Here is a 14,725-nt window from a genome sequence, read left to right on the forward strand (position 1 = left end):
GAGAGAAAAGGGGAAATAGAATTCTGGCATGAATTCTTTTATATCTTTTACGTTACCTTTATTTGTTTGCTTCTGATTTATAAATTCTAGTGTGTATTTAGTTATTCAAGTGGTATATGTTATACCAATTGACCATGTTGAGATACTTTACTTGTTTTAAATATAAAACAATATATCTAAAATATATATTTTGTTTATATATATTGTTAGCATTACCAATACATATTATAAAACAAAAATACATATTTTAAACAGACAAGTTTTTTACTTGATTTGTAGTTAAAACTAGTTGTTATATCGTAAAAATCAGCTAGTATTATAAATTAATTATTATAGTGATTACAGTTCCTTTTTGTAGGCCCAGCCTTATTGTAAAATTTTATAACAAATAAAATTATTAAAATGTTATAAGGAAAAATAATGTTGATAAAGCAATCTAGGGACAAATATATAACCTAAACATATGCTTTTGTGAGGATCAGAAGAACTTTAAAAACTTAATTTTTTAAAAGAAACATTTAAAGTGAACTGCCTTTCTGATGAAGTTAGGTGTTTAGAAACCACTTTCCACTTGTCTTATAGAATAATAAACATCAGATAAATACATATCAATACTTTCATTGTTAATTCAGTTATTTGTTCACTCATTTAGCCAGTCACCCATTATATACCTATCATATGTCAAGGACCTGATTTTGGATATAAAAATGAAAGGGCTAAACAGCTGCATGATCTTGATGAGAATCCTATATAATAAAAGGCTAATATGCAAAATTGTCCCCTCGGGAGTTTGACTAACCGGGAGTTCTACCAATCGCTATGTCGTGCGCGACCACCAGGGGGCAGTGCAGAATGAAGGAAGGTCCCAGCTGGCAGCTGGCAGTTGGGGGGGAAAGAAGCCCCCAGCTGGCAGCTGGAAGCCAGGGGAAGGAAGGCCCCGATGGGCTCAGATTGCTGGTCAAACCTAAGGACCCTATCCGTGCATGAATTTCATGCACCAGATATCTAATCTATAATAATCTTCATAAATCTAAAGTACTGTGATTTGGGTGTAATCTGCAGGCTGTTTTGGTTCCTCAGACTTTGTGGATTTGATTGTTGTTCCTGTCTTTATGTTACCATTCACATCTTCATCACTACAATCACCACAATTCTCCATTGTGATATGTAGTGCTTAGAGGCAGTATGCATAGTGATTAAGAGTGTAGACTATCTGGAGTGGCACAGCCTGGTTTCAGCTTAATCTTTGTGCCTCAGAATCCTTAACTATAGAATGGTGATATTAATTTCCTATTTCCTAGGGTTTTGGAAGGATTAGATGAGTTAATACTTCTAATACCTAGAAAATAATACATAGTGAGGACGTGATAAAAGTTAGATTTTCCCCTTGCTGTTATGAATCAGTTGGGACATTGTCCTGTGTACTGAAAGGTTGTGGATTTGATCAGGGGGTGTATGGGAGGCAGTTGACATTTTTCTTTCACATCCATATTTCTCTCTTCCCCTCTCTCTAAAATCATAAAACGTATTTTTAAAGTTCTTATTAATTATATATATGAAACTGCAGCATGTATTTTGAAAAGTAAGTATATTAGACATTAGTGTAAAAATAGGATATCAGTGACAAATGCAAAAAAAACTATAGTTAGCCTTTTTCTAATGGGTACTCTCAACACCATCTCACTGCGAATAAATATTAGAACACCTGTGTTCTTTAGGATTTCTTATAAATAGTAAGTATAGTCACATGCCTTTACACATAAAATATGTTGAGAGGAATTGTAATTACCTGGTGTAACACCATTTTACCAGAACCCTTTGCAGCAGTTCTCTCAGGTTTTCAGCAAGATTTTTGTTTATCTACCACGTGATTAAATAATAGCAGAGTATATATCAAATACACTAAGTCTGTGTTTTATGGGTTTAGAAACTTATAACTTTATTATGATTTTGTATTTTACAGTACAATTAACTAATGAAAAGTTTTGTTATAGGATATGTTGATAAATTTATGTCTACAAAGGGTTTTTAGTGAATAGAGAGTATTTAATAAAATGTTTGTTTCCTCCTTACACTGTAGCTATCTGATTATTTTATTAAATGATTTGTGGAATTCTAGAAGTTATTTTATATGTAATTTGATCCAAGGTCTTGAAACCTTTGTTGTTAATAATGTTTGAATATCATAGTAGTGACCTAGTTTTTAAAAATATGTATTGATTGTTCATGGGCTGCTTTAGGATTTAAGCTTTTTTTTATTAATTTCATTAAAAACCTAAATATTTGTATTTAGGAATTTAGGATAAGTCCTTTATTAGTAATAAAGCTATTTTAGTTATTTAGGGGACAAAATGTGTCTAACATCATTAAACTTGTTTTAAAGTTATTTTAAGACATAACTAAGATAAAATTTGTTACTTCTAATTTCTCCTTGATATTTTTCAGCTATGCCAGAGCAGCCTTTTGTTTAGAGGAGCTTATGATGACTAATCCACACAACCACTTATACTGCCAGCAATATGCTGAAGTAAGTTTCAAAACCAGCAATTGTATATGATTTTATTTTTGTTGGTTTGGGTATTATAATGGAACTAAGATTATGTCCTTAATGTTAGGCAAGTATATAAATATTTAAAGCATTTGATGAAAATTGACTTGGAGTAAAAGTTTTAAATTTTTAATACTGTAATGGAAATAGTGACTTCTCAGTTAAAAACACTGCTTAAAACAGTGAAATCCTTTGTATTTTTTTATTTGAATGCTATTTTCTTTTTGAATTATGAATTCTGCCACAATTGTCACCATTTAATAACTTCTAAAACATTGATAGTGATTATGATTTTTAAAACTTATATTCTAGAAATTTCATATCAAGATCAGTATTTTGTGAAATAGCAAGTATTTGTCATTAAATATTAAGGATAGCAATATAATTCTATGCTGTAAGGTTAGAAGGACTTCATCATTAAGAACTGTTATTAGAAGTTTTTTAGGGAAGGTTATGCTTTAAATTTTAGATAAGCTTTAACAACTTTAAGATGAAAATTTTTAAACATCTATTTGTTTACAGAATATCTGTTTCAGTTACTAATGCCTTTGGTATGATGAAACATGTTATATTTCAAAGTAGTAAAATAAACAAGTTTCAGCACTCTGAAATTTTTAACAGGTTAAATATACCCAAGGTGGACTTGAAAACCTTGAACTTTCAAGAAAGTATTTTGCACAGGCATTGAAACTGAACAACAGAAATATGAGAGCTTTGTTTGGACTTTACATGGTGAGTTAAGGTGCATGTTTAATGTTATTTTACCAAATCTGTCATTTAAACTCCATTAACTATCCTATTGAATCACTTCTTTCTTTTTTTTTTTTATTTGCATTTTTTCTTCTAGTTAATTATGAGTAATAGGTTATAAGATAATTTTATTTCTGAATTTTACTATATCACATATATTTGACATTTCATTATAAAATATATTTATTGTATCAGAAGTGATATATTCCCTTATAAAATTAAATAGTAACTGACAAAAGTTCATACTATTTCTTAATTGTTTTGACATTCTTGGATTTATTCTCAACATTGTTGTTTCTTATTTTAAATTAAAATTGTATGAGATATTTATAAACTATGGCCATAAAAAACATATCAGAAATAAAATCTCTAATGTAAAAACATTTTTTTATAGTATAGAAAACCAATTTGGAAGTTGTGGGAAGTATGTAATTAAATATTCCCATTATTTATGTATGCCAAGTGACAAGCTTAGAAAAGTAAATTAACAAGAGCTTTGGGGTAGGAAGAATTTGCTGAGCTTTAAAATATATATAAAATGAGCCCCTCTCTACAATCAAAATGCCTGGAAAAGCAAACTTTCCTTTAATAAGCCAGTTCTTTGAATTTTAATTTATCCTAGTCTTTTTATGGACTTTTGGATGAATGAAAAGAATTGATTGCTGAGATGGAGGCAGAAAGAAACAAATGAAATACTTTTCAGTAAAGAAATGGAATTTTACCCTTAAGAGCTGTAGTAGACAACTAATAAAATAATTTTAGATATTTTAAAAGATATTCTTTCTCTTTTCCATTTGGATTTTTCATTATTTTAAAACACGTCATTTTTAAACACTGCTATTTTATTTAACTTCATATTTATTTTAAAAGCAAATAGTTTTGGTACAATTTTTAAAACTTTGTTATCATCCCATTGCAACTGTGACCTTACATGTTTTTTATTATCTTGCTAGAAAAATGGCATTTTGTTTTTGATGTTTACTTTTTGTTTTTAGTCAGCAAGTCATATTGCTTCTAATCCAAAAGCAAGTGCAAAAACAAAAAAGGACAACATGAAATACGCTAGTTGGGCAGCTAGTCAAATAAACAGAGCTTATCAGGTTAGTATTATTAATAATAGCCTTATATTATCAGATTGGTCAGTTAATGTATTGTATAACTTAGTTGTTTTTGTTTCTACAAAGAACAAAGCCAAATGTCTGTCATTAGACTTTTATGCCTTTGAGCCTTTATCAATGTGTTTTAACTACAGAATGAATTTGTAGTTGTAGGATTACACACACACCCCCTCCCCCCAGAGGAGCCTGTTACCATTATGATCCCATAATTAGCCTCACCATCTAGAAATCTCAGTAGTTCTGCATTTGGCAAGTAAAAAGTAATTGTGAAAAATCCAGAAAGGATAAACAAAGTGCAGGATGCATTTCAGAAGCAAAAGCAAATTGGGTATGTGTGTGTGTTATTAATTAGAGGTATCTCAAATAATGAAAAAGTGAAGAAAAGCCTAAAAATAAACTAACCAGACTATATAACAGTTTATGTACTCGCCTCACATGTCATATATTACTGATTTTCTGAAGCTCATACTTAGGAGATTCTTCAAGAAGGCCTCTTGGAAAAATATACTATCTTCTTACATCTTTCATGTTATAACATATGTCTATAGTCTTTATATTTGAAGGATGATTTGGCTTTTTATGAAACCTTTATGAAGTTTACATAACTAAGTCTTTTAAACCTATTGTTCCATTGTTTTTTAGGATAAAATATTTTAACACCTGATTTTCCTGATTTTCTTTCCCTAATAACTAACTTAGACTTTTTTGTTTGGTTTTCCTAAGGAATGTTTTATTTATTTTTAAAATACTGCAGTATGTTTCGTTCATTATTCTCAGGTTAATTTTTCAAATACACAATAGACCCTTTAATATGTGGATTTTGTTCCTTTTTTAATTTCAGAAATTTGCTATTAAAATTACAATTTTAAATACTTTTTTGTTTGCTTAAATTTTCTTTTTCTTTTTAAAAAAAATATATTTTTATTGATTTCAGAGAGGGGGAGATAGAAACATCAACAATGAGAGAGAATCATTGATTGGCTGCCTCCTGCATGCTTACAACTGGGGATCCAGCCCTCAACCCGGGCATGTGGCCTTGACTGGAATTGAACCCGAGACCCTTCAGTCCTCAGGCTGACACTCTATCCATTGAGGCTTAAGTTTTCTTATTCAGGTCTCCAATTATAGGTCTATTGGCTCTCTTTTCTCATATCCTATATTTTTCTTTTTTCTTTCTTATACTTTTTCTGTCATTTTCTTAAATATTTTTATGGAGTTACTTTATATTCTATTTCTTATTCTCCATGATTCAGGGAGACAATTTTCCTAGGCTATTAGGAGAAAGTTTTTAGGGAATCAGAGATAAAATAGGATAATTTTTCCAACTTGACTTCTCTGTAGCTTCCTCTGTTAAGGAGAACTCAAATATGACCTCTTTGTATATTCAGCTTATACCAGAACTAGGTCTAATTCAGAAATATATTTTGGTTCCAGCCTTCTCTTCTACCCCTAGATCTCTATATATCTTAAAGTTTGAGGCGTTGCTTTCATTTTTCAATGTTGGGTTTTATTGTTAGTGTTTTTGTTTTGTTTTCTTCTTCTGGGTTTTGTTGTCTTGAGGCATGACCACCTTTTTTAAGCCTTCTTTCCTCCTCTTACCCCAGGGTTTCCGTCTTGGTTAGTTTGGTTTCAGATTCACAGTAGTTTTTGTTCTGTGTGAGGTGGGTTTTATTTTGTTTTTGCTTTTTGTTTGTTTAGTTTTCTTTTCCCCTTTGGAAGAGGATATATATTAGATATTTCAGAGAATTTTAGGTCTGATATTAGACTTGTTTAATGTTACACTTACATATCTTTGATCTGTAGCCTTTGAGACTGTCCTGGTTTTGCAAGCCATTGTAAGATTCATCAGTTTACACTTTTTCTTTTTCTTTCCGTGGTTTGTAGAGTAGTAGATTGTCCTCTTTTACTTCCTGTTGCTCCTACCACACAGCTGTTGGTCTTTTTTAGGTTCTTCTGTTGTGGATACCAACTATATTCTAGGATTTGGGAAATTACCTGCTGTGTAGTCTTTTGAAGTTGTCTTCTTTGGCTTTGTTTTCTGTTATTTTAGTTTTGGTGCTATTTCCTTGTTAAGTGGAGGCCTGGGCTGGCCAGGGTGTGCAGAAAGCTTGGTTTCTTCCATCGCTGGGGAAACCCAAGCCTCCCTCCTGCCCTCTCAGTGACCGTAGCCATCAATTTTCATACTCGCTCCTTATTGCTTGGTGGGCATGGCTAGTGGTTGTAGCAGAATGATGGTTAATTTGCATATTACTCTTTTATCAGATAGGATCCCTTATCCCATTGAACTGCTGGTTCCCTGGGGAGTGTGTGAAACTGTAACTTCTTTGTGAAGCAAGCAGGCATATCTTCCTAGTTGATTATGCTTAATAATGTGTGATATCCTTTGCTCCCTTTCTTTATCAATAACTAGCTAACTACCTGCACCAACAAATGTATCCAGGTCAGTAAGTAAAAATATTACAGCACTCCAGAGCTCTCCTGGTACCTCTTCTTAATTTGTAATCCTTCTGTCCTTCCCAAGAGTGTGGATTTTTAATCTCATAGTTTTTGGCCCTTTTTGAACTTTGTGGAATTATACAGTATGTATTTATTTTTGCCTAGCCAATATCCCTGTTATATGTATTTATGAGACTTAAACTTTTTGTCTATAATTCATTCATTTTCATTGTACTATAGTCTATGAACATATATTTATTTAGTCATCAGTTGTTAGGCATTTGGATTATTTTGTGTTTTGGGCAATTATGATAGTACTATACTGAATATTGCTGTACAAGTCTTTTGTTGTATATATACATATGTTTGTAATGATATATAAATATGTTCAAACTAATCTTTCATTTCCTTTATGGTTTGTGCTTTTTGATTTCTGTTTAAGAAATTGTTTACTTCTCATGGTTATAAAGATAATCTTGAGTGTCTTTAGATCTTTTTTTTTTTTCTTCTGCTTTTCACATGTAGATCCCAAGTCCATTTGGAACTGATTTTTTATGTACGATGTGAAATAGGAGTCAGTTTTCCCCCTTTTAACTATCCAGAGTGCTTTTGTCCATTGTCATGAGTCCTGTTCCATGGAAGCCAGTACCATGTGGTACTTAAAGAGAAGAACACAGAATAGATCCATGTTGTCTGACTTCAAAGTTTGGCTCTGACAATTATTAGCTCTCTATATATTGCTTTTGTTTGTTTGAGCTACCTTGGATATATTATATACTATTCTGGGCCTTACTGTTCATCTGCAAGGTGGGCATAATAAAACTTTTCTGAGGATTAAAGGAGCTAATACATAATTTTTACAAATCTGACTCCAGAGTTGGCAGGTCTGACTTCAGAGTTGGTGCTCTTAATGGCCATAATATTCTGTCTCTATAAGGAGTTGTCAGATATAAATGTGTCTGACATTGTAATTATAGTTTCTAATTCCCTTTTCAATCCTTTTTTCATGTGAACAATTGATATTCTACCTTCACTTTACTTTCTTCAATTCAGACCTAAAGTTTTCAATAATTACTGAATTCTGGGTTTTGTTTTGTTTTTCCTTTTCTTTCTTCCTATCCCTCAGTAACACAAAAACAGATAAACATGCCCTTCCCTGCTTATGAGATGCACTATCAATAGCCATGACTCCCATCATTTCAGTAATTTAAGCCATCATTAAAAGATTCAAGCCCTATTCTCTAGTTATATTTACCCTCCTTGCCATTCTTATTTAAAAACTTTTTCTTATTGTACTTTATTAGATCCATATTCTTTTTATAGGCTTATTTATAAGGTCTCAGTGTTCTTTGGAAAGAGCTCTGAAAGCATCACTAATACTCTTCAGTCTTTTAGTTTTATACTGTAAGCTCTATATTTCTCAGATGTTTTACACAACTTTACTGAAGGTATTATTTGCCTTTTATTGACTCCATAGGACAGTATAGTACAAGGAATTTTTGCCAGTTCCTGTAATCTTGGAAGGTATTGCATCTTAATTTAGTTAGTTATGTCAGATTTCTGTATAGCAACTTCCATTTCTCTTCAGCTAGGACTCATTGTGTAAAATTATTTCTTCCTCCTGACACCAGTAATGGATTTTAAATAAAATCTCTTGTTGCTTTTGAGGCTCACATATTCTGTGCTTTTTCTACAGAGGCTCAGGGTTCACTTTCTGTCAATCTGATTCAGTAAATATTTATATCTTTTATTCTTTGCTAACTTGTTGATTTAAAATAATGACTTATTTGCTTATGATTCTATAGGTAAGCTGTTTGCCTTGGGCTCAATTAAGTAATACTGCACTAGTCTTGACTGGGCTTAATTATTTATTTTAAATCTTTTTTATTTTCATTTACAGTTGACATACAATATTATAATAGTTTCAGGTGTACAGTGTACACCCAGTGATTATACATTATAAAACTTATTAAGTGATCATCCCCAAAAAATCTCATACCAACCTGACATCATACATAATTATTAGAATGCTAGCGGCCCGATGCATGAAATTCATGCAAGCGTAGTCCTCCCTTCCCCCGGCTGCCCTCTGGCACCCAGTCCCTAGGCTTCCCTCGTAACCCCAGATTCATCTGAAAGGTCATCCAGAAGGATGTCCAGTCTAATGAGCATATTACACTTTTATTATTATAGGTTATTGACTGTATTCCTTATGCTGTTCTTGACAACTCTGTGACTACAACTATAACAACTAATTTATACTTCTAAATTCCTTCACCTTTTTCTCCCATTTCTCCAACACCCTCCCATCTGGCAAACCATCAAAATGGCCTCTATGTCTGTCCATCTGTTTCTGCTCTGCTTATTCATTTATTTTGATTTTTAGATTCAATTGTTGACAGATATATATTTATTGCCATTTTATTGTTTATATTTTTTTTATCGTTGTTTTCCTTCTTAAAGAAGATCCTTAAATATTTCAGGTAAATACTGGTTGGGTGGTGACAAACTCTAGCTTTTTCTTGTCTGGGAAGCTCTTTATCTGAACTTCAATCCTAAATGATAGTTTTGCTAGCAAGAGTAATCTTGGTTGTAGGTCCTTGCTTTCATCACTTTGAATATTTCTTACTAATCCTTTCTGTCCTGTAAAATTTTTGTTGTGAAATCAGCTGACAGTCTTATGGGTGCTCCCTTGTAGGTAATTAACTGCGTTTCTCTTGCTGCTTGTAAGATTCTCTCTTTGTCTTTAACCTTTGGCATTTTAATTATGATGTATCTTGGTATGGGCCTCTTTGGATTCCTCTTGTTTGGGACTCTCTGCACTTCCTAGATTTGTATATCTATTTCTTTCACCAGGTAAGGGAAATTTTCTGTCATTTTTTCAAATAGATTTTCAGGTTCTTGCTCTCTCTCCTCCTTCCGGCATCCCCAGGATGTGAATGTTGATACACTTGAAGTTGTCCCAGTACCGTCTTACATTAATTTCATATATTTGGATTCTTTGTCCTTTTGCTGTTCTGATTCGGTGTTGTTCTTTTGTTTTGTTTTGTTTGTTTTTTTTACTTCTTCATATTCCAAATCACTGATTTTGATGTGGTTGTGGGAAGAGGCAAGTAATACATTCTCCTATGCTGCCATCTTATAGGAGTTTATTTGAATAAAACTGAGGACATAAGCCAGGGAGCAAGATCTGAAATACTTCCTTGACTGGACTTATTTATATTTATGTCCTATGCTAGTGGTTGATACCCTCGCTTAAATAATTAAAAGACTATCGGCTGTCTGGGAGTGCTGGGTATCTCTCATTTGGCAGGCTATCCTGGACCTACTCATGTAGGGGTCTCAGGGTTCTAAGAACAGCCAACAGGCAAACTTGGATGTGCAAGGGCTTTTCAAGCTTCTGGAGTTGTCACATGTTCCTAATATTTCATTGGGCAAAGAAAATCACATGGTCAGCATAGATCAGGGATGCAGTACTTACCTCTCAATAGGAAGAGAAATATGATCTCATTTGGCAGTTTATTACACTACTAGAGGCCTGGTGCACAAAATTTGTGCACAGGTGGGGTTCCTAGGTCTGGCTGGAGATAAGGGCTCCTCATCGCATCCTTCCCTTGCCACCCGCATCCGCTGCCACCCACCCCCCAGTTCCCCGTCCCAGCCTGGGGCCCGGTCCTGATCAGAACCTGTTGGCTGGGAGTAGGAGCCTCCTGCAACCATGACAACTGATCGGGGCCTTCTGGCTGGGGGGAGGTATCAGGGAGGTTTGCCATAGGCCCTGAGGAGGGAGCTGGCCCTTGGTCCCCCTGGGAAAGGGGCCGAATCTGCTGCCACCCACCCTCATTTCCCTGTCCCAGCCCAGAGGCCTGGCCCCAATTGGGCTATTGGAGCCCGCCAGCCAGGGGGAGGAAGCAGGAGGTTGGCCAATAGGCCTTATCAGCAATCGGGGCCTACAGGCTGGGGGTAGCTCCTGAGATGAGCATCTGCTCCCTGGTGGTCAGTGTGCATCATAGCCACTGATCATTCTGATCATAATGTTCACTTAGGCTTTTATACATATAGATAGCTTGCATAACTCCATAGGCCCTTCCTTCTGCTTTGCCTTCCTTTTCATCCACTTTATTGAGGTAAAATATGTCAAAAAATATGCACACATTTTAGGTCTACAGCTGAGATTTGACAAGTTTAAATTCCCCTCTCACCACCACTCCAATTAAGATACACAACATCTTCATACAGAAAGTTTCCTTCTGCCACTTTGCAGTGAACTCACCCCATACTACAGACAAGCACTGATTTGATTTTTACCACTATAAATTAATTTTGTCTGTACTAGAACTTTATATTCATGAGATCATAGGTTATGTACTCTTTTGTGTCTGACTCTTTTCTCTCAGTATAATGTTTCTGAGATTCATCCAACCAGTGTCCCGTTTTATTTATCCTATTACTTTGTACGCCCATGTTGTTTTCAAAATTGTATAAAGGTAAATTTTAGCCCAACTTATCCCAGTAATTGCAATGGATGAATCACTGACTACTTATTATTATTATTATTATTATTATTATTGTGATTTTTTGGGTGAATTATTTTTAAGACCCAGTGGAATTATGAAAAAAGAGTTTACTTAAGTAAAATCTTAACTGTATAAAAACAAAAATGCAGAATTTATGATTAATTTGGCAAATTATAACTAGAGATTGACATTTTAGTAAGCAAATCTGTGGGATCTAATTGAGAACTTCAGTCGGCACCGGTTTGGCTCAGTGGATAGAGCGTTGGCCTGCGGACTGAAAGGTCCCGGGTTCGATTCCGGTCAAGGGCATGTACCTTGGTTGCGGGCCCATCCCCCATGGGGGTGTGCAAGAGGCAGCTGGTCGATGATTCTCTCTCATCTACGTTTCTAACTCTCTATCCCTCTCTCTTCTTCTCTGAAAAATCAATAAAATATATTTTTTTAATTGAGAACTTCATGACTCATGTCTAGGCATATAAATAAGTATAAAGAAAAATATTCCTTATTGTAATGTTTTTCTAGGCATTTGTAAATTAGAGAAAAAGAGGTTTTAGGAACTGCTTTTCTTTCTACTTAATAATGAAACAGAATATGTCTACTACTGACTTTTCAATGAGGTAATTGGTTTAGCATGTTCAGTAGAGGCAGGCAAGTTTGATTAATGCTCATGAAAAACTTTAATGTGAACCTACACACAATTTTCCAGATAAATGCTTCTTTGGTACACTGCTAAATTCATCTGTGCTAGTGATCCATATGTTATTTATGATTGTGGAGGTGATTCTGGTACTATCCTTTTGGGAAATAGAAAATTAAATCATGATTTGAGGAAAAATAGGATTCCGGCTTAATCAGTTAAATTGCCATATAATTCTGGAATAGACAAAATAATTGCATGTCAGGCAAAATTTGAAGTGATTGATTTATATTTTCAACTTTCTCTTTATTTGTTCTGACATAAATAAGTTTGCTTTGTTTATTCTAAAGAGTATTCACTGGTTAGTAATCTTGATACACAAACTTAGGTGATTTTTTTATTAGCTAATTTTAAAAATCGCAAATTCATATTTATTATGTTTAAGTACAAACTAAGAAAAAATGTATTTTAAAATACTTTTTATGACTTCAGTGCTGGGAATTTATTTTTGTTTTGCTGTGTAAGTGTTATTATGTGGTATCCTATTTGTACCCCCTTCCCCAACCCATCAAAACTTTTACTTAGAATTAGACCTTTAAATATCTGATTAGGAACATTCCTATTTTTGGATAGGCAGTGGTAAAAGAAAAGGCTTTCTGTTCTTGGTAAGTCCTTGTAAAAGGGAATTTGTCAACTGGATAATAGGAGTAATAAGCACACCCCACATCCTTTACTCACCAAATGCAATTATGTAAAGGCAAAGTTTTAAATGTGATGTTGCTGTTATGACATTTTGTAATTCTGAATATTTAACATTTGAATTCCTTTAATTAGTAATGTCTATAAAAGGTAAAAGGGATCTTGATTCTTATGATTTCTTCTCTTTTCCTGGCATTTCCTTTGGAAATCCTCTTTATTTACTCTGTCAAATCAAGATTCAACCACAGAAGCTAATGGTTTAGGAAGTAGGGGAATCATAATGTTAAGCTGCAGAGAGGTCAAAGGCAGGTTAACAATTCCTGAAACCTATTGCTGCTATGATGTTACCTGTGCTTGATCACTTAATCTTTCTCAACAGGTCATAAGAAGTTTGCCAAATTAAGTTAATTACAAAAGAGAAGGAACACATCATAAATCAAGTGCTAAGTACCTAAGACAGCATTGGTATTTGAAGGGAAGATCAGTCACATGAAAATGTATTGAGTGCTTAGATGTTAATTGAAAGTACTTTATGTTTTAATAGTAAATGTTCATACTTTAACCGTGGGGAAAATAGGTAATATAGTTATAATAAACCTATCCTCATAAGAAACACTTACTTATCTAGTAAAGATTTACTTATCTAGTAACCTACCGCCATAAGAAACACTTCTCTAGTAGTGTTAAATCAAACTGATAAATGATGGAAATTGTCAGTCTGGTTAGAAGTCATTTTGAAATTAGCATGGGTAGTCAACAGTGGTTCCCCCCACTGATTATGTGTACTATATTGAATTTAATACACTATGAATTTGATTTAAATATACAAAGATAGTATTTAATGTATTATACTTTGTTTTCATTGTAAAATCCAATTTAAACTAGAAATGCATATTTTAAAACATGTTTACATCATTGTGATATGTAACAAAGTTTTTTTTTTTATAGCTCTTTGCTGCAGAAGCATATTGCCTAGTCAACTAATAAATCTGGAAAAATTTAAAGGATTATGACAACTTTAAATGATTAATAGAAAATACTTTATATTTTACCTTTGTTTGAAAATATTTGATTTTATGCTAGTGATAAAATAGATGTTAAGTCTCTTTAGCAATGAGAATGTAAGGTTGTGATTTTGAACCCCCATTGAAATTGACCCTAATTGCATTTTTTTAAAAATTAGTTTGCAGGTCGAAGTAAGAAGGAAACCAAATACTCTCTTAAGGCAGTCGAAGACATGTTGGAAACACTGCAGATTACCCAGTCTTAACGTTTCAAAAACTCTTTCAGGTTACATTTCACAATTGCACAATTGAACCTATTGGCTTGTGACTTATTTACTAAATGCCCAGTGCTATTTATATGCTAATTTTCTGTTGAGGCAGTTGTAAAGAATATGTTTATGTAAACCTAAAAATGCCTTTCATTGCTAAGCAGAAAGATCAGGAAGGTCCATAGAAGAAGGATTTTAGAGTTATTGATTGTACATCATTCTCTTAATATCACATTGATTTTAAACCATAATCTGATGTAGAAATGAACTCATTAAATAAACCATGATGATTTATTAAACTTGCATATGATGATTATAGTCTTTTTGTTATACTTAAATAGTGAAGATATCATTTTAGAACTCAATTCCTAGTTAGCTCTTTTTTTATCTATGATAAGAAATACATAGCATATATAACTGAGCAAAATATTGGCAAATTATTTCAACTCCTTTAGTGTCAGGTTGAATTTTGCTCTGTTTCAGTAGGCTATTGTTTTATATACTATAATATTATTCTGCTAAATCATGCTAAAATATGTAATTTTCCAAAATTTAGCAATCTGTCTTAAAATGTTTGTTTTTGCCATAAAACATAATTAGATTTTTAACCTATAAAATGCTTTAAGGTTCATATATGCTATGATATTCAAATTTAACCTTTAGGACAGTTATATTTATTGAACTTTTAACTGTAAATTACATAAAAGAATATTCAGAGATCTAGAGAATAGAAATGAAAGGGGTTTC

General features: G+C 33.1%; 1 protein-coding gene across 1 annotated transcript in view; it reads left to right on the top strand.

The window, feature by feature from the left end:
- Nucleotides 1–14,281, top strand: part of EMC2 (ER membrane protein complex subunit 2) — a 31,722-nt gene extending 17,441 nt beyond the window's left edge. Inside the window, exons 8-11 of the mRNA XM_036436789.2 lie at nt 2,446–2,527; nt 3,170–3,280; nt 4,294–4,398; nt 13,889–14,281. Coding sequence (XP_036292682.1) covers nt 2,446–2,527; nt 3,170–3,280; nt 4,294–4,398; nt 13,889–13,975 — 385 coding nt within the window. The 3' untranslated portion in view covers nt 13,976–14,281. The remainder of the gene's footprint in view (nt 1–2,445; nt 2,528–3,169; nt 3,281–4,293; nt 4,399–13,888) is intronic.
- Nucleotides 14,282–14,725: the final 444 nt, after the last annotated feature.

The sequence above is a fragment of the Pipistrellus kuhlii genome, unplaced genomic scaffold, assembly GCF_014108245.1.
Source record: "Pipistrellus kuhlii isolate mPipKuh1 unplaced genomic scaffold, mPipKuh1.p scaffold_m20_p_14, whole genome shotgun sequence".
In the NCBI taxonomy this organism is placed as follows: domain Eukaryota; kingdom Metazoa; phylum Chordata; class Mammalia; order Chiroptera; family Vespertilionidae; genus Pipistrellus; species Pipistrellus kuhlii.